This window comes from Dipodomys spectabilis, unplaced genomic scaffold (assembly GCF_019054845.1).
Source record: "Dipodomys spectabilis isolate Male_0828 unplaced genomic scaffold, ASM1905484v1 ptg000178l, whole genome shotgun sequence".
Lineage (NCBI taxonomy): Eukaryota > Metazoa > Chordata > Mammalia > Rodentia > Heteromyidae > Dipodomys > Dipodomys spectabilis.
Window position 1 is genome coordinate 11,851,484 of NW_024870855.1, and position 26,077 is coordinate 11,877,560.

A 26,077-nucleotide genomic window follows, 5' to 3' on the forward strand; every position below is an offset into this window, starting at 1 on the left:
TTCTGAGTGGGAAGGAGGTTCATAGCTGCCTTTTTCTTTTTTCTATTTTTTTTAACCACACATCCTCTTTAAAGAACTCTGCCTAGTCAACCAGTTAGCTCAGAAAGCATGTCGCAAAGGAAAGAGAACACAAATTAATTAAATCCACAGTTAAGCAATAAAACTCATTTTCCTTATTAGTTGCAACCTTTTCAGTGGCCACAGGGTCCCTAGGGAGAGAGAAGGCCACACATTTTCAACATTCTGTTGTTAAAGCAACTGTTAAAAATCATCGACACCATAAAAAATGCCATTTGGCCTTCCGACAAACCTTTACTCAGCCTGGATCCACCCTGCGAGTCTAGATCCTCTCACTTTTCATGTTCACATGTGTCCCAGCGTGGAGAACCAGGTCTAACCATGGCTGTGTGCTTAATCTCGGATGCTCAAAGCTTCCCAGTGCCCACCACACCCACCTCAGTCCTTTCCTCTCACTCTTAGGCCTCCAGCCCTGCCCAGGTTCACCTCACAATGCTTCCAAATTCATGTTCCAGGGCCTCACCTTAGGATATCTGCCTTCTACCGGGTGGCTCAGCAAAGCCCCAAGGACTTGCCCCTTCCCAGTGCCCAATTGAAGGATGCTCAGTCTCTGTTTTACAGACATCTCTGAGGGATGTTGCCACACTTTCCTTCTTCCCCTCTTCACACCATCCCTTCCAAGCACTGCTCTGTCCTCTCCACTGTAGCCTCCAGTAAGGGGCTGGCTATTTCTCACCAGACCAAACCACTGTTTTCCTGGTTCTGATACCAGGGGAGAGGTATCTTTTCCAAGCCGCCCTCTTCCCCAGCCACCCATGTACTCTATCACATCTAGACGTTACGACATCATGTGCACACTTGATTGGTGGGTGAGGTACAGACTCTACTCATATCTCCCAACCCTTCTCCACCCGACTAACTGGATCAGTCTCCAGAAACAGGAAGTAGAAGAGGAAAGCTCATATATAACTTGACTGAAAACCACTGGTGGTTAAACCTAAAAGGCTTGTTGGCAGGTCTGGAAAAGGTGGCTCAGTGGTAGAGTGCTTGCCTTGCATGCATGAGGCCCTGGGTTTGATTCCTCAATACCACATAAGCAGAAAACCCAGGAAGTGGTGCTGTGGCTCAAGTGGTAGAGTGCTAGCCTTGAGCTGAAGAGCTGAGGGGCAGCACCCAGGCCCAGAGTTCAGGCCCCACAACAGAGAGAAAGAGAGAAAGAGAGAGAGAAAGAAAGAAAGAAGGGAGGGAGGGAGGGAGGGAGGGAAGGAGGGAGAAAGAAAGAAAGAAAGAAAGAAAGAAAGAAAGAAAGAGAGAGAGAGAGAGAGAGAGAGAGAGAGAGAAAGAAAGAAAGAAAGAAAGAAAGAAAGAAAGAAAGAAAGAAAGAAAGAAAGAAAGAAAGAAAGAAAGAAAGAAAGAAAGAAGGGAGGGAGGGAGGGAGGGAGGGAGGAAGGAAGGAAGGAAGGAAGGAAGGAAGGAAGGAAGGAAGGAAGGAAGGAAGGAAGGAAGGAAGGAAGGAAGGAGGAAAAAAAGGCTTGTTGGCATATACATTTCATCCTGGCATCTACAATGAATTGATTCCAGCAACATCAAAGACAAATCTGTGAGTGCTCAGGCCCTCCCATCAAATTGTGCATCATCTGCCTATAACCTACTCACATCCTCTCTTCTACTGTACATCATTATCTCTAGCTTACGATACCTAACACCATGTGAACACCATGCAACTAGTTCCTATGCAATGTTGTTTAGGAAACAATGACAAGTCTGTACATGTTCAGTGGAAGTGTAATTAGTTTTCAAATATATGCAATCTGCAGTTGAGAGAATTCACAAATCCCCAAACAGAGCTAGGTCTCCTTCCTGTGAATTTTCACATGCTTCCCCTTCACCCATTTTCCTCTTCCATGTTCACCTCCCCAGGAATACCAGGTCATCAAAGCTCTCACCCTGTTCGAGCTTCAAGACTCAGCTCAAGGTCATAACACCTGGGAAGCCATTCTTGAAACTCCCACAGCTGGGTTCTATCTATGGGATCTTTTGCCAAGTACAATGCAGATTTCCAGGCCTCTCCCAGTATGCTGTATACTGCAGGCACTTAATAAAATTTACTGGTAATAAACAGCAAGTGCCAATTATAGCACTTCCGGCAAGCCACAGAACTAGAACAGGAGGAGGATGAAATTCTCTGGGTCTCCTGACGCTCTTAAGTTCCTCTGGGGAAGCAAAGCTCTCCTGAAGGGATTACATGAATTCATTTTCAGTAGATGCCTTTTTTTTCCTCAAATCAAATTTGGTTCTCCAAACTACTTGTTGGTTCTTGTTTTACTCCTTTAAAAAAAATTGATAAGCATTCAGTTATATGTATTTAAATGGAAACCCAACTTGAGGTCTCTGAAGTCAGCTCAAGGAATGGGACACAGGGTAAGAGCAGACAGGTCTACCATTCTTTGCCATTTCCTGGTCCCCAGACAAGGCAGCCCCACACCCTGGACTTGGTCAATAAGCCCCAAATTACCCCAAGCCAATGCAATTTTTTTTTTAATGAACCACTTTTCACACACCGTTCTCCCAAAGCATCTGGAATTATAATCAGAGGGGATAAACGTAAAGTCTGACTAGCCATTTGAGGGCTTAAATCGTGTCCTTAAGAGTTCATTTAACATAGGCTTTTTATTGCTCTTCAAGGCTGGACCCACCATGAATCCTGCAGGCAATTTCGCTTATTTGGGGTAATGGGAATTTTATAGTCAGACCATTTCCTCAATCCCAGGAGAAGAAATCAGACTCATGAAGTGAGTTCTTAAAGACTACTGAGTGTGTGCCCCTCACTTCAACATTCTTTTCATAGACCTTGTGTTCTTTCTTCCAACTAGGAATTCAACGTAAGATCAAAGTGAGATAATTTACAATAGGATAAGAAATGGTAGAAATCTATTTTACTTAACTTTTTCAAGGTTGTAGGAATAAAATCCCAAACACACAGAAATAGCACTCCAGCAGCACAGAGATAGCCGAATTGTACTTCTGATCCTTGTGCTTGCTGGCAAATATAAAACAATGAAGTCTGGACCTCCAGTACCATAACTTCAAATTACCATAATAATTCAATATCTAGCACTGATAAGATAATAGATTCTATGAGTCACAAATAAAATGGGCTTCTTTTCAATAAAATAGTCTTTTGAAGGCTTGGCATGGTGGCTCAGGTAATCTCAATTACTCAGGAAGCAGTGGTCAGAGGATCATTGTTGAAAGCCAGCCCGAGTAAAAGATACTACAAGACTCTTATCTCCAATTAAACTAGCAGAGATCACATATGGAGGAGTAAGTAGCTCAGGTGGTAGAGCACCAGCCAAGAAAGCAAGCTGAGCAAATTCAAGGTTCTACATTCAAATTCCCATACTGCCTCCCCCAAAAATAATAATAACAACAAAGAAAGGGTGGAAATGTAACAATGAAATCCCCCTCCAAATAACTAATGTGAGCTAGTTTTTAAAAGAAAGCAAAGGAAAGAAAAACGTAACAAAGGCAAAAGGGGCTGGAGGTGAGGTTCAAAAGATAGAGTACCTGCTTAGCAAGCATAAGACCCTGAGTGTAACTCCTAATGCTACCAAAACAACAACAACAACAACAAGATTTATTTATCCAGGGATATCAAGTTTAGTCCATATATCTCCCAGAGCCTCTTCCAGTACAGAATGAGCCTGGCTGTGTCTGCCAAGTTCAATCTTCAATAGGGGAGCTGTTATCAAGGAATAGCCAAGGGCAAGGGTCATCCTTGGGCCCTGTAAAAATGCAGATTCCCACAACCAGTCAGTTTCCTCCTATCTGCCCCTTCCTTAACCGGGCTCTGTGTTGTTGAAGCCAAGCCTCACCTGCTTGAGATGATTTCAGAATTGTGGCTAAACAGCCAAGCACATCTGCCTTGTCTTCTGCGCCCACCCCCACCTCCTGCTGTGAAATTAGGCAATCACCATAAACATTTGAAACACAAGGTATTAAAAAGAAGAAGCCACCCACCCTAACATGGCCACAAAACTGGTAATGACTTTAACCCGTGGCCCACAGCCTTCGAGGAGCCTAGCAAACATCTGGCAATAACAGCAGCTTCTGACTCACTCCCTCACCCTGGAGAGGGAGGAGAGAGAAATCCCAGCTTGCAGAGCTGACTCCTCATCCAAGCTAGAGTGTAGGGAGCGACTATCAACCTCAGGATTTAAGCTTGTCAATGAAGGCTTATCTTTTTCAGTTGTATTTATTGATTGATCCACACATCATCCAGGCACCTCTCCCACCACAGGACACTTGGGAAAATGAAGAAAAGCAACCAAACACCTGGCAAGCTGCCCGGGGCATGCTGTTAGTTTAACAGCCAGTTCTTTCAGAGGAAAAACACACTGGTTTTATATGTTCCGATTTCTGAGACCCAATGTTCCCATTGTAGTCAACAGTATTTGTCTGCATAGAAATACAGGCAGGACACCCAGACTCTACGGATTCCAAATCAGAAACTTGCTGAGCACTAACAGGACGAGTGGAAAATTCCACCTCATGTAACTCTGTATCATGCACAAAATCATTGTAAAGATGGTGTAAAATTACCTTCAGATTGTGTGTTAAGCTATGGGCAACTCTTTAGACTTAGGTCCATCCCTGAATTGTCTCACATCTATGTAAACATTCTAAAACCTGAAAATAAAAAAATCCAAAATCTGAAAGATTTGGAGTCCTAAGCATTCTGGATAAGGGATAGTCAACCTGTCTTTATTTTCACATTAGATACATTAGCTCTAGAAAAGCTCTTAACAAAGGCCATGAATATCTGGCTAAAGCCCAGCTGTTACACCAAAAATCCTGCTGTTTATCCCTAGACAAGAATACATAAGGAATGTAGTCATTCTATTTGATGTACATTATATAAAAAAATCAACTCTAACTTGAGTGTAGGCATGGCAGGGGGAAATGGGGAAGAAGGAAGGAAGGGGCAACACGGACCCAGATGTAATGCACTCATTACTTGACTTGTGGAATTGTAACTCCTTCGTATGATTACTTAATAATGATAATAATAATAAAATTTTAAAACCTAAGATTAATAATCATGATGTCTGTTCAATAATAACACTACCTCCAGCCCTCTTCTAAACCTGCTATTTACAAAACATTGGACTGGAGGAATGATTCAAGTGGTAGAGTGCCAGCCTTGAGTAAAAAAGGCCAGTAGAGAGAATGTGAGGCTCTCAGTTCCAACACCACAAGTAAACGTTAAAATAAAATAAAATACATAGCACATGATTTAACGAGGAGAACATGCTCTCCAGTAGTCACTAAGCCTACAGAACATCAAACTTCTTGGAGAACTCATTCAGAACATGTCTGGTGGAAGCCATGGGAAAGTCACCAGCTGAGGAAAAGATAAACTAGATGTAGCATATTCATGCAACAGACAGGAATGACACTATGATGCGTGCTACTCTGAAGATGCTGTGAAGTCAAATAAGCCAGACACAAAAGGCCAGATACTGTATGACTCCAGTTATACAGGGTATCTAGAAAAGACATCCAAGAAACAGGAAGTGGAACAAAGTGACCAGGGGCTGGAGGAAGGGTGCCTAGATTCAACAGGAGAATGGTTTTTTTAAAAAAAAGTGTTTGAAATAAACCATGCTAATGGATCTACATCAATCTAAATACACTATTTCGTCTACTCACGGATGGTGCTCTACCACTTGAGTCTCCACTTCTGGCTTTCTGCTGGCTACTGAAATAAAAGTCTAGTGGTTTTACATACTTGAGCTGCCTTCAAACCATGGTTCTCAGACCTCAGCTGTTGCCAAATGACAGGGGTCATACAGCAGCACTGGGCATAAATGGACTTAATACCATTGACCTATGCCCTTCAAATGGCTAAAATAGTCCATTTTATGTTGTATATTGTTTACCACTCACGGCGACTGTGATTCGCTTGGTCTGAGGCAGAGCTAGGTCATCTGGATATTTAACAAGCAGTTCTGGCAATCTGAGGCAGGGAACTTTGGGACTCATGTCTAAGTCCAGATCCTGCATTAACCCAAAGTAAAAAGAAGCATGGCCCAGGTCATGTAACTAAAGTGACAGTCAGAAGTTGATTCCACATCTGCTTCCAAGTCCTGTTCCTTTTACGTTTCATTCTTCAAATAACTGAGAATCTTTGTGACCATTCTACAATCTGCAGGCCACCAGGCACAGAGGGCCTTGTCTAGATGCCTAAAAATGCAAAACAATTACCCTGCCTTTTGCATGTAGCACCTTAGGGTGGCCTTGCCTCTAGAGGCTGTTTTTGCTTCTTCATTCACAGCTTCATCAAGGTGGCCAGGCCACCAACCCCACAATCCAACAGGGCAGAAAACTCCAAGGGCAGGTTCAGAGAAGGTGCAGACAGAGGTTCCAGGGCATGACACAAGTTGTTCCTGAGCTCAGCATCAAACCAGCTGGTGCCTGAGCATGTCGACAGATAAACATCTCCAGCCTTTAACCACCACACTTCTGGAAGCATAATGAGCTAGCTCTGGCATGAAGAAAACTCTCAGTGAGGAAGGAGGCACTCAAGTTCATGAACATACCAACGGACTTTGGTCATCTCCATCATCATATCCGTCCTGTTAAAATATCAGCTCAATGCAGGAACCACCCCCCCCCCATTAAAAAAAAAAAAGTCTCCTACCAGGAGGCATGCTGGGAAATACAGGTGGGATGGCTGAGCAGAGCCATTCCTTGTCAGTGTGGGACCACCAATGAAGAGGGGGAGAGGGAGGAGCGAAGGGTGAGTATTTGCTGTAAGCTGCCTTCTAGCTCTAAGAACCATTCTCTCCAGATGTTTCTACTAGCATGAATCCAGGAGCTATTCTCAGTCTGGTGGGTAGAATTCTAAGATCGTCCTCCAAGAGTTTCGAACCCTCATGTATACACCTATGCAATCCTCCCTGGAGTATGGACAAAACCTGCAGTTGTGTTGGATGTCATCCCTGAGATAAGGAGAAGGAGGAAAAGAAAGAGGAAAAGGAGAAGGAAGGAAGGAAGGAAGGGAGGAGAAGGAGGAGGAGGAGGAGGAGGAGATTACATAGGGGAAAGTCTTTAATCAGTTTTGAGTTACCTGAGTTGATCCTAAGTGGGCCTGACCTGCTACTACAAGATACTGAAAAATGGGTGTATAATTGAGAGAAACACTCTCCTGCCAGTACTGAAGAAGAAATACATCAGAGAGTTACAAGAAATTGAGTTCTGCTGACCACCCTGTGAACTCAGAAAAGGACTCTGGTCCTCAGATGTGATCTCAGGCCTAGACGATACCAGACTGCCCAAGCCCAGAGAAGCTGCACACCCTCTGCAAACTGTGATAATGAATACTGTTCAAAGGAAGTAAGTTTGCCATAACCAGTTATGCATCAAGAGAAAAAGCAATCATCTGGTATCAGCAGTAGGAGACAGTGGTGGCAGACTAATCGCCACTGGAGAAAACACCTGGCTTTTTGCATAGAATATTCAGAGACCGAAACCACCATCCTTCTCTGACATGGTGAAGAACATTCTCAAGTTGGCCAACTTTAGAAAAGTGAAAAGCAATGCACCCAAAGCCAGCGGCAAGCTTCAGAAATCTCATCTCCTAACTTAAAGGCAACCACAAACTCCCCCACTTAAATGGCCTTCCAAAATCCCACAACATCTGAAAAACAAAACCCCTGAGAAAATAGGTTGAGACAAATTTGACAGGGAAAGCTGATCTCTGTTTTAAGTTTCCTTACCAGTTTAACAACAAGAGCAGATTTTTGTATAAAGTATGATTTTTAATGTTAACAAGATCCTTTTAAATAAGTAGGGTCATTTTTACTTAAATGCCAAAATAGCCTGGTTTACATTATGGGTAGGCAATCTATGAATTACATCTCATACATATTTTTTCAGTTAGGGAAAATGGGGGGTGTGGAGGGGAGAAATCCTTGTTGTTTAGGGGTTTGTTTTGTTCCTCTTTTGAAATGTTTTTGCAATCTCCACTCAAATTTCTGGAGCTGAGTAGCTAAAAGTAGTTGTACTACATAGGTTAAAGGTAGACTCAGGCCTTCCTGAATCTGAGACTGTCATTAAGAAGCACATCCATACTCCTGGTGAGCTCTAAGTCATGGTGAAGACAACAGTGCTGGAATTAAGTAGCTCTTTAGTGGGGGAGACATACATTTTCCCAAGATGCTTTGAGTGACAGAGTAGAGTCAGCAGTAAAGCAGAGAGGAGGAAAACTAGTGGAGAATGGTGTCTGTGTTGATGGGCTCTCTCCCTCTCTCTCCCTCTCCTTTGTCTCTCTCTCTCACACACACACACATACCCCACATTCACACACATTCACACAATGTAGAAAGGCTAGCCCTCACAGTTAGTGGAACTTCTATGAAAACGGTTTAAGCCTAATATGGTGTTGTGGGCCTCTAGTTCCAGTTACTACAGAGCTAAAAGGAGAAGAATCACTTGAGACCACCAATTCAAAGACAGCCTGGCAACATAGCAAGATCTCATTTGAAAATTTTAAATATATGAAACCAGACATGTAAATACTCCCAAAGCTCCTGTAAATTATCTCATTTGCATGCTTCTGTAATAATAAAACATGTTCCCAAAACATGTCCCTGAAACATGACAATTAGTAAGGAAATGACACTGCCTCTCAATCATATGTTGGTGTCGGTCACCTCCACAAGGCTCTGGCACACCAGCTTCCTTGGAAATTGTTGATGCATCCATACTACTAAAGAGCAAGAGTCAAAGACTGAAGAGATAAAACTCACACAAGCCAAACTCATCCAGGACACAACCACACAGGACAAACTCACACAGACAAAATTCACACAAGACAAACTTACACAGACAAAACATACACAGGACAAACTCACACAGGACAAACTTATACAGGCAAAACATACACAGGACAGACTCACATAGGACAAACTTACACAGACAAAATTCACACAGGACAAACTCACAGACAAACACACAGGACAAACTCACTCAGGCAAAACTCACACAGGACAAACTCACACAGGCATCCCTGTCTACCTCATCTCCAGACTCCTGGTGACTCTGGTAGCTCCTCCTTCCCTATTTCCCAGGAACCATGACTCTTGGGAAGAAGAATGTTGACATTCAAAATCTCCATCCCCTCAACCTCTCAGACATTGTTAAGTCTCTCCATTTTCCCCATCCGCAACTCAATAATACTATCTGCCCCATACCTCCGACAGTAACATCTATAAAACCCAAGACTGTGGCTGGCTCTCCCATCTCATTCACACTACAGCCTGAAGGACTGACTGACAGACCACTGACGCACACTACAACCTGAATGACAGATGAACAGACCACTGATTCACACTACAGCCTGAAGGACTGACTGACAGACCACTGACATAAAAGCAGGCTCCCCCTCCGCTGGGATTCAAAGCACAAGGCAAACAACAGGACTCCCAGTTTGCTCATACTTTGCCAGCAGTTGTGTCCAGATCCAAATGAGGAAAAGCAGGTGAGGGAAGAGTGCTCTTTGGTGCATGGCTATAATTGGCAAAGGAAGCCTGGTTAAAAGCAAACAACCAGATAGACACGTGGCTGACTCCAACTTTCCATCTTGTTAAAACAATAGGATCATTTACTCCATCAATGCAGTATGATTGTTCTCACACAAGATGTGTAAAATACTTTTTCTTCTATATGTAAGCGGTGGGCTGTCTCCAAAACAACCACAAAGCAATATTCTGAACAGCACAGCCATCTTCTAGGTCATTCCCAAAGCAGCACTGAGATAAGATACCTATTCCCGATCTGGTCCTCAATGAATGGCAGCCTCTAATTAACAGCGCTCAACCTACTGTCCTTACCCATCCTCCTCTCTAACTCTGGTCAGGAATTGGTCTTTATGGATGGGGAACTTCCCTTAAAACTCCACAGGCAAACTTACTTTATCAGAAGCTCAGATGATTGGCCTGATTTTGGAAATAAGTGTGCAAAAGTGATCTTCCTCCCTCTTCTGTTCCCTTTTATGTAAGATATTATAGATATTTTTTAAACCAAATATAAAAGTTAAAACCATGGCTGAATGTGGGGGTTCATACCTGTAATCTCATCTACTTGAGAAGCAGAGATTAGGAGGCTCTCAGTTGGGAGACTAGCTTAGGTAAAAAGTCAAAGCAGTGTACGGGTGCAAGCATTTATAATCCCAGCTACCTAGGCCTCCTAGTATGATGACCACTGTCCAAAGCTAGCCCTAAGCAGAAATATAAGACCTTACCTGACAAACAAAGCCAAAAGGGCTGGAGGCATGGCTCAAATGGTAGAGTACCAGCCTAGCAAGCCTGAGACCCTGAGTTCAAACCTCAATACTATCAAAAATAAACAAAAGTCAAAAAAAAAAAAAAAGGTTAAAACTATTAAGATCCACAGAATCACAGTCCATGGTGAACTGAGACAAAGCCCAAAGAAGCAGAATGAAAGACAATAGACGTCTGTGGGGCGAGAAAGTGTTTGACAAAGGAAAGTGTGTTTGCTATCTTTCATCAAAGTATTGTAGACAATTAATACTTCACACTAACGAAGAAGATGGAATTTGACTGATAAATCTTGAAACACACCTTCTGCATTTGTGAGCCACTAACAGCAAACATGGAGTCGCATAACAGACGCATTATTGTTCATGAAGGAACCCCAAATTAAAGAATGATTTCCAGTCCAAATAAACACAGAAAGGCTGCCAAAGCCCTCTGCCTGACTCCCCATGACCTCATTTGTTTTCGTCAAACAATACTGAGTTTTTCAAATTAGATTAATCTTTTGCCCAGTTATTAGGCCATTTGGATAAAACTTTATGACCATTATTAGCATAAGAATAACCTCAAAAGTTCCCTGGAAGACTTGCCTGAGAAGACGTAGTTGTCATTTACTTATGTTTTTGCTTTAGAGAACATTCTGGCTTCACATGAGAATAATTTGGTGAATAGCACTGTCCCATGAACACCTGGCCCGTGAGTCAGTAACTACTTGATGAGTTAACGAATAAATGGAACCTATGAGCAATCTGATTAAAGCACATGCAGATACAGACACAGACACAGACACACAGACACACACACAGAGACACACACATCCTTTCTAAAAATGCAAGTAGCCATCTTTCTGTCCTTGAGTAGCTTCACTCTATCACTTCCTCTTTGGTAGCAGCAGAGGAAGATAAATAGAAAGGTAAGTCAGGATAGGGTTGTGTTACTTTATTAGCTGACCCCCTTTCCCCTGCCCCAAATAATCACCAAGCAAACAAGAACCTAATACACTGTATTAAGTCAGTGCAGCTGCAGGAAAGCTTAGGACTTGGTAGTTTATCACATTCCACAGGTGCTCTGGGGACAATGGGCAATGTCTAAGAACTGTTTTGTGCCTCTGTCTGAACCATGACTTTCACCTGGTAGCTTTTCCCAGCTCAATCCTGTGTGGATGCAACTACCTCTTACCTATCCACAAAGACTGTGTTGCCTCTTCTGGAAAACCTACAGGCACACTTCCCTTTCCAGACCAGTCCCTTTCCTCTCATCCTGCCCACCATGGCACCGAGCCTTAGACACCTTCTTCACTAGTCACTGAGTCTCCAAATACAGCAAGCTCTTTGGAGACAAGAACGTCCTCTCTTGATTTTCTTGATCTCCTGACACTGAATGGTTTTACTTCCCTGGCTCTTAGTTTCCTCCTATATAAAATCACCATGGTAGTAATTAGCACACAATTGTGAGGACAAAGTGAATACACATAAACCATCAAACCAGCATCCAGCCATTTGGGAAAACTGTTGGTTCCATGAAGAAAACTCATGGGATAAAGCTCACACCTCACAACCCATAGGGCATCCATGCAAATTCAGATACTCATGGTGTGGTTGGTGTTCAGTGTTCATAGTTCTGGAGTGAGATAAGTCTTTGGAGGCTCAAGGCAATGCTCAGGAAACACACAAGGTACAAACATAATGCTTCAGGGAACCCAATAGGTACGGGCATAATGCTTTGGGGAACATGGAAGGTACAAACAATGCTTTGGGGAACACAGAAGGTAATCTACATCTACAAATTCATAGTTTTCTGCTGCCATAACATGGAGGCACTGTGCTCCTGACTAGAGTCTGGTTTCAAACAATGACAATGACTCTTAAAGACTCAGGAAGAACATATGAACTTCCATCTTTACTTAATGGAATGAAAAGAGGGCCCACAAAATTCTAGATAAACTACACACCTTAATTACAGAAGAGGCCTGGATACATGATGGATATAATATATATATATATATATATATATATATATATATATATATAATAAAATAGAGGGAGAAGCAGAATAATACAAGGAAACTCAATGGTCCAAATTTAAGAGCCAGAGAGACTGGCCCAGGGAGAAGGAGGAGATCATTTTCCCCCTTTTGGTCCAACTTCTCCTAGGGGAAGTATCTAACAAAAAAACTAAAAGCCAAGTGCCAATGGCTCATGCCTGTAATCTTAGCTACTCAGGAGGCTGAGATCTGAAGACCATAGTTCAAAGCCAAACTCAAGGAGAAAAGCATGTAAGACTATTCCCTCCAATTAACCAGAAAACAACCAGACATATAAATGTGGCACAAGAGTACCAGCCCTGAATGGAAAAAGAAACAAAAACAAAAAAAACTAAGGGACAGCACCCAGGCGCTGAGTTCAAGCCCCAATACTGCACCAAAAACTTTAAAAAAAAAAATTATTCTGAGTCCTTTCAAAAGTTTCAAACGGGGGCTGGGAAGGTGGCTCAGTGGTAATGCGCTTGCCTTGCATGCATGAAGCCCTGGGTTTGATTCCTCAGCACCACATAAGCAAAAAAGGCGGGAAGTGGCACTGTGGCTCAAGTAGTAGGGCGCTAGCCTTGAGCTGAAGAGCTCAGGGACAGCACCCAGGCCCAGAGTTCAAGCCCTACAACCCACCAAAAAAAGAAGAGAAAAGAAAAGAAAAAGCTCCAAATGCAGAGTATGTTGCATATAAGTGTGATGTGGCATCTGTCACTGAACGAGGATTCTCAGGCACAGTGGGGAAAACACTCCTTTCGGCTTCTAGCTTCAGCCTGTGGCCACAGCACTGCAACACCATACCGGAGTCTGTGAAAAGCAGCACGCAGGTCTGAACTCACTAGCCTCTCTCTGGCTGGGCTTCAAGCCAGCAGTGGGCAGCACTGACCCTCAGTAAAGACCCTCAGGGAGACATTCAAGAGGAGCTCAGAGCATTTCTCCCACCTAACATGGTGCGGGGGAAGCAAGGAGAAGTAGGGGGCCAAATGAGAATGTGGGAGTGGCCCGGATGGATGAGCCTGAGGATAGGTGATGGCAAATTTTTAAGGAAAAGACAGCGAGTATGTATATCACTAACTCTCCCTCCTCACCCCATCCTCTAAGGATAAAGGGCTTACAAGCACCCCAAGGACACATCCATCTTCTACAGACCCCGTTGCAAATATCCATCACAGAGGAGCCCTGCTCCCAGCCCTCCCCCCAGCCCCCAGGCCTCTGTCCTTCTGGAACAGACCCTGGACTTGGCAAGTTGGCTCCCTGAAGCCTGGCAAAACCAAAAACCTAAACATTTATTTAATGCTACAGCAGTTTCAAACAACATGAAATTCCTCCGTGATATTGTTGTTGAGATTTTTTCAAAAGCAAACTATGAAAGAATAGTACTGTCTTCTTCCACTTCTGTACAAATGAAAACATACATGAAAAATTACATATATATGTAATAAGGTACAAAAGGGTTAGGAAAGACACAATTAAATGATAACAGTTGCTATTTCTTAGTAGAGTGGGTTTTATTTTTTTTTATGGTCAAAAAGGACTTTTTCCCCCCTTTCCTGCTCCAGTATTTTAGTAGGATAATGTATTAACGCAGTAGTCATCTAATCAAAGCTAAAATTAAATACAATTATACTAAGAAAAGGAAAGGGGATGTGAGAGAAGTTAGAAAGGAAAACATTGTCCCAACACAAATGGGAAATAGTTGACCAATTTGGGGGGTTCAAGTACGCCTGCTTCCATGTGTTCCCCACAATAAAACAGCTGAAAAAGACTTCTGATAGACATTCATCAGCATGTCAACATCTGACTTTGATTTTCTTGGCCATTATGGGCTGTCTGGCTTTCTTTCTTATGTCATCATTCTAACCATGTGAACTTTACAGAACAGGAAGAGAGCAAATGGTCAGAGAAAAGCCCCGGGCTTTAGGCTACAAAGCACAAATTGATTTCCCACCCTGGGGGCATGCTGACTGGGCAGATGACAGCCTCACAAAGCAGAGGGTCTCATTTCTCCATCAAGAAGCCGACCCCCTCTTCCTGCCCTCCCTTCGTCTGGGGGCAAAGCATCTCCAGTCTCAGGCAGTCTTAGGGTCTCAGTGGAGGCTTGAACATGTGGACTCAGGGACCCAGGCCCGGAGCTTCTGATACAGCATTTGTACCTGTAAACCTGGGCACCGCCTCATCTGTCTCCATCTGTCAGGAGCTCTGTGACCTTGGAAAGGCACTAAACCAAAGGGAGCAGGGATAGGGGTCTCTCAAACTACAGAGTAGTAAGGAAGCACCTCTGAACACTGCCTGCTTTTATCCTGAAGCAGAGAATGATCCTGGCGACTGACCCATGGTCCACTGCACTTAAACAAGTGACAAAAACCAGGACCAGATGCCTGAGGGTCACTCCACCAGCAAGCCCGGTCTATTGCTCCATCTTGTTAACAAGACTATCACTTCTTTGCCCACTGAGGACAAGAAGACTCTCCCCTAGCCTTTCTGATAACCTTCTACCTCCAGAAAGTCTGAGGGATCCACACCTTCCTGTGTCCTCCAGGGCAGGCAAAGGGCCTGAGATTCTGTCTGGGGAACAGCTTTCCAAGCCACATTGGACAGAGCCTCTGTGCAGAAGGCTTCAGTCCATCTACTCAGCAGTTACCAGGTTAGCTGGTCTATTTCTCTGCTAGTAAAAATCCACTGCATATTGTATTTTACGTATGGGTTATATATCCTAAATAATTTAATCTGATAAAATTTGTCTGCCCTGAGACAATGTTGCCTAGACAGCACTTGATTCTAAACTAAAGTCTATCAACAAACTTCTGTAATAACAGGTTTCATCTCTGAATCATTCTCATTAAAGAAGAAAAGGAAGTAGTGCATAGGAGTATGTAGGAGAGCACAGGAGTAGACAGAAGTGCATAGGGGTGTACAGGATGTGCATATGAGCGTCTAGATGTTCATAGCAGCATATACAAATGCATAAGGAGGGTATAGGATTTCACAGGCATATAGAGAAGTACATATAAAGCGTATAGGAGTGTATAGACATGTATAGGAGTGCATGAGAGTATAATAGGAGTGCATAGGAGTGTATAGAAGCTTGTTGGAGGACATTGTTAAAATCCAGCTGCCACTTCAGGCTTGGAATTTCTACCACACACTAACGACCAATTGTTGTATTTCCCTGTGTAGACAGAGGGCACTAAAGAGTGTGAAGAGGTTGACCAGATCTCCTTGGGAAATCAAAGCTAGCCTAACCTCCAAGTTATCTTCCAAGATCTATGGAATACTCCATGTGCATCTTGAGCTCTCTTTTAGTCTCTGTTCTTTTTATCATTCAAGGTCTTTGGCTCCAGCTTCTTGTCTTTATCTTTACCATGGCTAAAGCCAACGGTAGAACCAAGATGCTTAAAATGCCTAAGAAATGCTTGAGCTTTCTCACAACTTAACTTCTGTAGCTTTTAAGAGCAATACACCCAAATAAATGGAGATATGGTGCCCTGATCTCAAACTGAAGAAAATAAAATAAAATAGTACAATATAAGCAGTAAGATATCAGTCATGCAAATATGTTGCATGGGAAAAATATAAAACTAAATATGCCAAATAGTAATGACTTTAATGTGAACGACATTAGCAAATACCAATTCTTTTTTAACTTCTACTTGGTGAGATGTGTAATGAGTTTAGACTATTCTTCAAAGTTGTTCCTATAAGCATACACTCCTATTTTAATCAGAAAAAAATATACACAAAACAAATACTGGGAGTCGCCAGCACTTATGAGCAAATGTAACTATGGCCTTTGAAAATGCGCACATGTGCACACGTGCAAGTGCACACATGCACGCGCACCTGCGCGTGCACACGCACGCGCACGCACGCACGCGCGCGCACACACACACACACACACACACACACACACACACACTACACCTTGAGATTTTCACTGTCAAGAAGAGCTCTCAGGATACTGGGGCCTCTAGTCCGTCCTTGGTCTAGTTTAGTTCAAAAAGTCTAATCATGTTACACCCCAAAAGAATGCTCAGGATGGGGCTGGTAATGTGGCTTAGTGTTAGAGTGCTTGCTTAGCATGCATGAAGTTCAATTCTTCAGTACCACATAAACAGAAAAGGCTGGAAGTGGCACTGTGGCTCAAGTGGTAGAGTGCTAGTGTTGAGCACAATGAGACTGAGGGACAGTGCCCAGGCCTGAGTTCAAGCCCCAGAACTGGCAAAAAAAAAAGGCTCAGGAAATATGTTTCTCTTTCTTTCCCATGGAAGATAAAGGAACAAGAAAGAAGCTGGACAGGAAGAACAGGTCACATGTTTCATACACGGTTTCCATATGAACATAGGGGACAAACCAAATGCCTGTCCTGTGTGTAGATGGCACCAATTCTACTCCTATCACCTAGGACTCCAATGTCCACACACAGACACGGACAGACATGGTGCTGAGTCCTCACCATAGAGACACGACACTGAGTCCTTACCACAGAGACATGGTGCTCAGTTCTTTGCATACAGTCTCCCATCAGTTCCCTCCCTCCCACAGTTATTACCTTCATTTGACAGGTGAGGGACAGGTAGAGTACACACCCAGGTCACCTCCAGCTGACATGGTGAGTAACAGCTCCTCCTGTAGCTGCCATGTACAACCACACACAGAGGCTTAGGACAGCAGAAATGGAAGTGGATGGCAAAGGATTATCTAAGCTAAGAAGGGTGGGGTGACAGGAACATAAAACCAGGCCGGTGTTCGACAAAAAGATTAAGTTCTGGTATTTTGTAGCACAGTATGGGGACTCTAGTTTATATTAATTTATTGTGTATTTCAAAACAGCAAAAGGAGGATGTTGAATATTGTCAATACAGACATCTGAAAAATGTTTTAGTAGACCAATATGCTAATTACCCTGATCTGTTCCTTAGACATTGTAGACCTGTAAAGAAATATCAGTATGTATGCCATAAAAACATATAGATATGATGTGTTAATTAAAAATAGTAAGGAAGCTGGGCACTTTACTCCTAGCTCTCAGGCTACCTGTGAGTAGAATCTTCCTAGGGAGAATCACAGTTTGAGATCAACCTGGACAAAAAAATTCATAAGACATCCATCTCAACCATTAAAAAGCTGAGTACAGTGGTACATACCTGTCATCCTAGCTATGCAGGAAGCATAAATAGGAGGATTGTGAACAAGGCCAAGCAAGGCCCTATTAGAAAAATAATGAAAATACAAAAGGTTGGGTGTGTATCTCAAGAAGTAGCGACTTCCTAACTAGCATGAGGCCCTAGGTTCATATCCCAGTAGCATCAGGGAAAAAAAAAAAAACAAAACTATTTTTTTGTTAAAGAATGTACCGTCCTTCATCCTGGTAAGTGAAAGTCCCGCATCAAGGGTGTTGGGGTGCAGTGCCCCATCTGTGTGTAGTGGGGCCTCTCTTGAGCCTCCTGATGTGAACCTCTGCCTCTCTGGTCCCCAGGCCCAGGTCCTCTTCTGTGTCTGTCTCCTCCTCTTCTCGCAGAAACACCAGCCATCCTGCATTTGGAGTCACCCTGGCCAGTACCACCTCTTCGTAACTGATTATGTCTGCAAAGTTCTAGTTCCAAATAAAGTCCCATTCTCTGCACTTCCCAGCGGCCATGAATCGGGAGGAACAGTTCTCTAGCCAGGATTGCTGGGTCTGACTTAGCGGCCTGAACCCCGAGTTCACGTCCCACACTCCTGCCCTGGCACGGCCTGAGGGCACCCCCAAATGATAGTTTCTATCTGTAGGCACACCAGACACTTCAGACCCCAGGTTTGGCTTTAAGTGACAAGAAAGAAACAACCAAGGGGGCCAAGCAGACAGAATGAAGGCTGGGGCCGTGGGCACTGGTGGCCTTGGCTGTGGCCTTGGCCAGGATGGGAGGGAAGAAAGCTTGGGTGAGGGCCATGTGCTGGTGAGTGGGGAACAGCACGTCCCAGACAGAGCATGAGCACTGGAGAGCCCTGGGCAGCGGGGCTGGAGGAAGGCGGTTGAGAGCTGCTTCAAAGACAAGCAGAGGAAGTGAGGTTTCATTTGGAAGGAAGGGAAACTTTTATAGGGACCAAAATGACAAAAACTGGGTTTAAACACTCATCTGGCAGAAGAAGGCAGGGCCAGCGTAGAGCCTGGAAAAACTTAGTGCTGGAACTTATATGTGAATGCATGTGTGTATGTATGTACACGTGTGTATGGGCATCATGTTTACACTTTGTCTTGGGAAAAAAACACCCAAATGTGCTCATGATCACTGTTCTTTCAGCCATGCCCAGGGGAGTCTCCATCCCCAACAGCACTCTCTCTCTCTCTCTCTCTCTCTCTCTCTCTCTCTCTCTCTCTCTCTCTCTCTCTCTCTCTCACACACACACACACACACACACAAACACACACCTCCTTCCTAATGCATTTGTTGTACCCATCCAGAAACTGAACAACATAGAAAGGTGAAAGAAGATGGAATGAAGTCACCTGAGACAAGGGCTCAGGGCAGAGGCAGCCACGCTGTCACCTGCCCGCCATCGCCCACCCAGCATTGCCCACCTTTGCAGTGCTCACAGCAGGCACCCCTCTGCTTCACGGCCAGGGCACAGTCTCGGGCCAGCACTGGGCACTTTTCTCTCTTACAGGTCACTTCTTTATTCTGGGCAAAGAAACAAAAAAGAAGAAAGAGAAAGACTGGAGACATTCAGAATGCACTTCAAACAGAATCACCCCAATCCTAACCAGGCTAACCAGGATCCAGAGGGGCTGCAGCTTTCTCTTCAGATCCTGCCTTCATTCATCCCAGGGAGCAGACTGCACTCTCTCTCTCTCTCTCTCTCTCTCTCTCTCTCTCTCTCTCTCTCTCTCTCGGAGGCAGCGCCATCAGCACAGAACTTCTGAGCCTGGATACTTTTGAGACAGGAGAGGATTTCAAAAGCCTCTTCTCTAGAAGCCAGCTTTGCCAGAGAACTCAATGTGGAAAGAAACACTTTCTCCAGCTCCATGCTCAGGTTTCCTTTCAGTACACGCTCCAGAAAATGATAATATTTGTAGAAATCATAGTTTGCCCATTTTGGCTACCTGGGCCAGGACTACATTGTGAGAACAAAAATATTTTCTCATGGCTGCCCAACAATCCTTCATAGAAGAGTGCATTAAAATGCAGGAATCTAAAGTTCCAACTCAAATAATGGCAAAGCTGAGCACTGAATCGGCTCAGTAAGAGAAAAAAATAACATTCACCATGCCAAAGAGAGACACCACGTTTGGGTTTGACAGCCGGGGGACAGCTGTGTCACATTAGCACTTATGCTAATGAATGTGGCCAGGGCCTCCTCCACATCTTTGGCTTTTATTCTGTGAGGTCAGCTGTAAAAATGTCTCAGAGGAAATCCAAGTTCGATGCGTGAGGAGGGGGAAAGGGGGACACAGGGCCATGTGCACAGTGTGTCTGAGGAGATGAGGGCCATGTGCATCAACCCAACCAGCATGCCACCAAATCTGACCATGATCTGAGATTTCACGGGAGCTGCTTCTCTACTGCATACTGCAGCTGCCATTCTTAATTCCTTTAGGTAAATAATTACTATGAGCCTGGCTGGACAGATAAGGAAACAGCCACTCAGGCACAGGGCTAATGGCTCCTGCCTGCAATCCTACCTGCTGAGCGTGGCTCACAGTTTAAAGGCCCCAGCCCAGGAAGCAAGTTCTCAAGGCTCTATCTCAACCAATACAAAGCTGGGTGCTGTGGCCGGCGCCTCTTATCCCAGCTACACAGTAGACAAAGTCAGGAATATCAGGGTTCAAGGCTAACCTCCCCAGGCAAAAAAGTTTATGAAATCCCATCTCAACAAAGAAATCTGGGTGTGGTGGCAGGCCCCCATTATCCCAGCTATAGCAAGAAGCATAAATAGGAGGACTGAAATCCAAACCAGCCCAAGGAGAAGGAAAGAAAGTAAAACAGAGGCAGGATAAATTAGAGAAAAATGAGGCCTGGTGAAGGCAACTCAGAAACAAGGTATTTAGAATCATTATCTTTGCTTCTAAGAGAGGCAACAGGACACCTTCCTTATCTCAAGGGCAAGCATCTTTTTGATGGCAGGATGCATTCTTACCTGGAAGAAAAACCCAAAACTCAGAAAGTGTAACAGCAGGAGTGATTAGCGCAAAGATAAAACACTAACTTTGCATACCTTTGCATACCCCCTGCCTTCATCATAGAAATACCCCATGCCAAAGAGCTATGTCTCTCTCCCACACTTAGTGTGCCCCCTGCCTTTCTGCTTGCCTTTTTGTCAGTTTGCCTGCTTACTTACTCCGCCATGTTTCCTACAAATTATGACTTGTCCAGAAATTCTTGTTCTGTGATCAAAGTTAAGGACCCTAAAGGAAGAGTCCCTACTTTTCAAGGGAAACTTCACAAATCTTCACCTGTGTCTGGTGACAAAACCGTATCTCAAAACTAACCAGAGCAAAACATTCTGGAAGTGTGTGAATCAAGAGGTAGAGGGCCTGCCTATCGAGCATAAAGCCCTGAGTTTAAATTCTGATACTGCCCAAATCACTCCCCAAACAGGACAGCTGACTTCCCAACACAACACAGCTTTGTAGCCATAAATACACACACACACACACACACACACACACACACACACAGAGCCTGCCATGGGTGAGAGCATGTGCTACCTCCTTCCATAACTGATGCCTCTGTGAACTGCTGAATAACTGTAAGACTCTTATCACCAGTTAACTGAAGTAAGGAGGTCAGTTCTGGCCAGCGTCCTGTTGGCCACATGGTGGATGGTATGGTCTGGCATCTTGTCTTCCTGCTGAGGGAAGGAAAAGCCCTCACCCATAATGGGTATGCCCGGAGCCCTGGAGACAGGGGCGGGCACTTGGCTGATAGGTTACTGAGCCTGTCAATCCAGTGCCTGGGACTGGGAATTTCCTGTCAACCTGCCCCCTGCTGCAACCCTATTTAGACCTGGACCAGCACAGCTGTCATTAGACCATACCACATGTCTCCAAGATCATGTCCTGTGTCCTGTCTCCTGGCTGGTCTCCAGTCATCATGACATTCTAATTCAGCTCTCCATCGGAGAGTTGGTATTGTTTTTGTTCTTTCTTTCTCTCTAGGGTGTTTCCTAACCATCTTAAGTGTATTTGGGGGCTGCAGGCTGCCTGCACCTGCTGACTGTATAATAAAGACTCCAATATTCCAACTTTCCAAAATGTGGCTTCTGGGTGAGTTACCTTACAACAAACCACCAGAAAACCGGAAGTGGAGCTGTGGCTTAAAGTGGTAGAGCACTAGCCTTAAGCAAAAGAGCTCGGGGACAGAGCCCAGACCCTGAGTTCAAAGCCCCACAAGCGCCAAAGGAGAAAGAGAGAGAGACATGGTGAGGGCAGAGCAAGATTCATTTCGTGGCAGTCATGGGAAGGTTGTCTAGTACACTGGCCTCGGGTGAAGAGAGAACTGGGCAGGGAGTGAGGAAGTGAAGATCACAGGTGAGGCTGAAGGCTCATTATCTGAGTCCCCTCAGGTGGAGCTGTTACCACTTTATTACTGCCACAGAGCAGGAACAAGGGGACCCCTGAGCTTTAGGCTGTTTTTCTTTAAGATGCTGATAAGGAGAGGTCTCAGTCTTGTCAATCCACAGGTACTGGGGTTTCAGGGCTGCCAGGGGTGGTGTTCTGTTTTTCATTTACTGGTTGTCAGGGTAAGGTAGGAGCTTCTTTTCCTCCCATCCTTTTTCTTCTCTTCTCCTCTTCTCCCCTTTCTTCTCACTCCCTCTTCTCTTCATTCCCCCGCCCCCTCCACTCAACCCAACCACAGGTTTTTGTGTTTTGTTGGTTTCAGAGTCTACTCAGTGGTAAACCAGTGCCCCAGGAGGCTGACTTTATTTACTTCTCCTGAAGCTGACAGACAGCAGTCTCCTCCTGGAACTACAAATTCAAAGGCCCCCTAGAGTTCTTCACAAAAATGGGAGAGGGGCTGGTTCCCCAGTGGTTGTGGAAGCAGCCTGCCAGGGCTGAGGCGGCTCCAAGAAGAGCATCCTGAGCATCCTCTGCCTCAACAGGGCTGAGGACTGCAGGAGCTGGGCCTTTGAGAACAGACCAGGCTCTCTGGCTCCAAGCCCTGCAAACGCCTCCCTCTCCTTCCCTCCCACCCTCTCCCCCTCCCCCGTTTTCATCACAGTCATGTTGGTACCAGCACCAACTATGTCATGACTCCAAGCTTTATGCTTGCAGCTTTTCTGAAAACATACCCTAGTCATGGTCACGATTCAAATCAAAGACACACGCTCTACTTAAATGTTTCATACCATTGACCGTGCTCGCACCAAAGGCAACCACAGGGTCCACTCAGCCTGGCAAGCTCTGCCTGGCACTATTAGCTGTGATTTTGCTTTGCACAGATTCCACAAGCCAAGGTGGGCACCAATTTTGCTACCCCAGGAAGGCTGGGTGAATGTCCTCATAAGCAGAGCTTCTGTCCTTCCATGGTGAGGCCTTACACGTTCAGCAGACACAGCTGCAGCCTTGGAGAAAGATGCCCCAGTGTATCTGTGAAAGGGGGAGCCCTCAGACACACAGCTCAAGCTCTCAGGACAGACAGGGTGCGAAGATGTGATTTGGGATCTGATTAATGGGAAGGGACACAAGATCTCAAATATAGAAACTCTCTGCTAAATGAGAAGCCTGAGAGCTGGTTAACTCCATGATAGGATCCCAGAGTCATGATAAATAGCTTGTAATTGCAGTCCAGCACAAGAGTTATTCTAACCAGATGGCCTGGAGATTCACATCTAGAATTGTGTGTGTGTGTGTGTGTGTGTGTGTGTGTGTGTGTGTGTGTGTGTGTGTGTGTGTGCTCCACTTGGCATGTTTTATATGAGATCAGGAGCTGTGCTGGTGTGGAAATGCCCCATCTAATATTGATATCTGCAGGAGTCTTCTTGGTGTGGATATGGAATTATGCTTAGAGAGTCACAATCCTCAAAGGAAAAAGTTAAAACTCCATGGAATCACTGGTGAGAGGCTGATTCCTCATCTCCATAGCTGAATCAGCAGAGACAGGTAAATGCAGATTGGGTAGTAAAGATCACTTTGATTCCTGGATTTTGCTAGGAGACAAAAACACTTCCTGGGAGCCCCAAAGCTCCTTCAGGAACAGCAGGGGTTCACACCTCCTTCCCCCTCCCAGAGGAAAAGCACTAGAGGAGAGGGTCACACCCCTCCACATCTGCCCCCCACCCCACCCTGTGCTCTTGTTCATTGAAGAAACATCTCACAGTGACTCACATGCAGCAGTCCAAGTCCTGTGCTGACAATTGTATGCACTCAGCAACCCCAAATTCTGCCTCATCCCCACCTGACACCACAAATGCTGGTTAGGAAAAGGACCCTAAATCATATGAGAGGCAAATTGCAGGACACAAATAGAGTCCTGCAATTAAAAGCCAGCTTTGGTACTTCCTAGGAACTTGGAAGACAGCCTAGAATAGATGTCCCTGTCCTGAGACTCAGGGTAGATTTGGGGGGTCCTGGTGGCCTTATGCATGTGAAATGACCAGAGTGTACCCGGGGGTTCACTTGGCTGCCACAGCCAGCCATGGGAAGTCCGCAGCCACCAGCTGTCTCCAGATAGCTCTGGGAAAGAGGAGCGGATCAGAGACTGATGGCAATGAACCAGCCGTAGCACCTCTGCAGGCCAGCCTAGCATCCGGTACTCTTCCCAAACTCCACATGTAGCTGGTTTTCCCCTTCCTCCCCACCCCACCCCCAACCTCTGCCCTGCTGGCCACTGCCCCCTCCCTAACCTAAGCAAACACTTGTAATGGCAAAAATGCACTGGAGGAAAGGTCAGAGACGTTTTTAAAACTCTGCCTAACCAGTAACTAGAGGTAGCAAACCTCACCACATCTTTCCATCCCAGGCTTGCCCTCCTCCACTGATCATTAAGGGTCACCAGCTGGAGTCTGTCTGTCTGTCTGTCTGTCTGTCTGTCTGTCTGAACGAATGCCTCCTTTCCAAATGGTGGACACTGGATAAAAGCATCAATCCCAAAACACAGCCTCTGTCCACCCCAACAAGGGCCCCAATATGCAGAAAATGGCCAAAGAGTGTGGAAAAAAAAAAGGGAAAAAAGTCTACATGGCTGGGGAACATGAGCCAAACCACAGCTCTAACAAGAACCCTTACAGCTCGCATGTTATCCTGCTAGCATGTTGTGCTGCAAATGAGCCACTAGATGGCAGCACAGAGCTCCAGGTTCTAGGAATCCATTGTCACCCTGGGTGGGGTCCAAGCATCTTTGAGTCTGGTGTGCAAGGATACATCTTTGTGATAAGGGAAGGATGGAAAGAGGCAGAAGTCAGCAGGGCACCGTCATCCGGTACTTCTTGCTTTCCTGCAGCAGAAAAGTAATAATGGCTTTGAGACACTCTGGACATTACCAGCCGATATCTTGAAGCTCTGATTGCCTGAGGTTCTTCCAGAAGCAATCCTATTCAAGAATAAGGATTCTTATTCTTCATCTGACCTTTTGTTCATGCTGAAAAGCAACTAAAGGCTGGAGATAGAAACAGAGCGCCTCACAGGAAGACAGTGGAAGAAAGGCATTGCCCACAGACACCGTTCGTTAGGAAACAGCGTGGCAAACCTCCCGAGGTAAGAATGCCTCAGAGGTGGCAGGACATGGCAGTGGCATCTCACTTCGTTCCTTTCTCCTGTGAAAGCAAGGCTTCTCATTTGTCAAACAAGCCACCAGGCAAGGTGGCTCTTGTCTTAACTCCTAATTACTCAGAAGACAGAGATCGGGAAGATGGAAGTTCAAGGCCAACCAGACAAGACAGGTTAAACCTTAACCAATTAAAAAAAATATCTGGGTATAGTAACACACACCTATCATCCCAGCTACTTAGAAAGCATAAATAGGAGGATCAAAGTCCAGACTAGCCTGTTTGAAAAACAACAACAACAGCAACAACAAAACTAGAGCAAGAGGACTAGGGTGCTGTTCAAGTGGTAAAGTGCCTGCCTGGAAAGCACAAAGCCTTGAATTCAAACCCAAGTAAGGAGGGGGGAGGGGGGGGAGAGGAGTATTCAAATACTAGATCCTCTTTCAGAAAAATCAAAAAAAAAGTCTGTGAACTTGTGATTTTCTTTCTGCTCACCAGAGCACACAGGCCAGGTAGCACCGTCAAAGGCAATGACAGGCAGAAGAGAAGTGGCTTTTGCTTTTGCTGGACACCGGTGGCTCACACATGTAATCCTAGCTACTCAGGAGGCTGAGAGCTGAACATCGCAATTCAAAGCCAGCCCGGCAGGAAAGTCTGTGAGACTCTTATCTCCAATAAATCACCAGAAAACCGCTCAAGTGGTAGAGCGCTCACCTGAGCTGAGGAGCTCAGGGTCAGCGCCCAGGCCCAGAGTTCAAGCCCCACAACCAACAACAACAACAAAAAGGCACTCAGCTTACCCCTCCCTTCCACTCGGCCTCTTGTCATTTCATCATGGTAGCCTCTTATTTGGGGAAGGGGCTTATAGAATTTGCAGCAATCCAAATTTCCCACTCAGGGGGCTGGGAAGGTGGCTCAGTGGTAGAGTGCTTGCCTTGCATGCATGAGGCCCTGGGTTCAATTCCTCAGTACCACATAAACAGAAAAGGCCGGAAGTGGTGCTGTGGCT

The 26,077-nt window shown here is 45.0% G+C and overlaps 1 protein-coding gene across 1 annotated transcript in view; it reads right to left on the bottom strand.

Moving 5' to 3' along the window:
- Bmper (BMP binding endothelial regulator) overlaps window positions 1-26,077 on the bottom strand; it is a 222,515-nt gene that overhangs the window by 169,658 nt on the left and 26,780 nt on the right. The window contains exon 3 of the mRNA XM_042695043.1: window positions 18,944-19,043. Coding sequence (XP_042550977.1) covers window positions 18,944-19,043 — 100 coding nt within the window. The remainder of the gene's footprint in view (window positions 1-18,943; window positions 19,044-26,077) is intronic.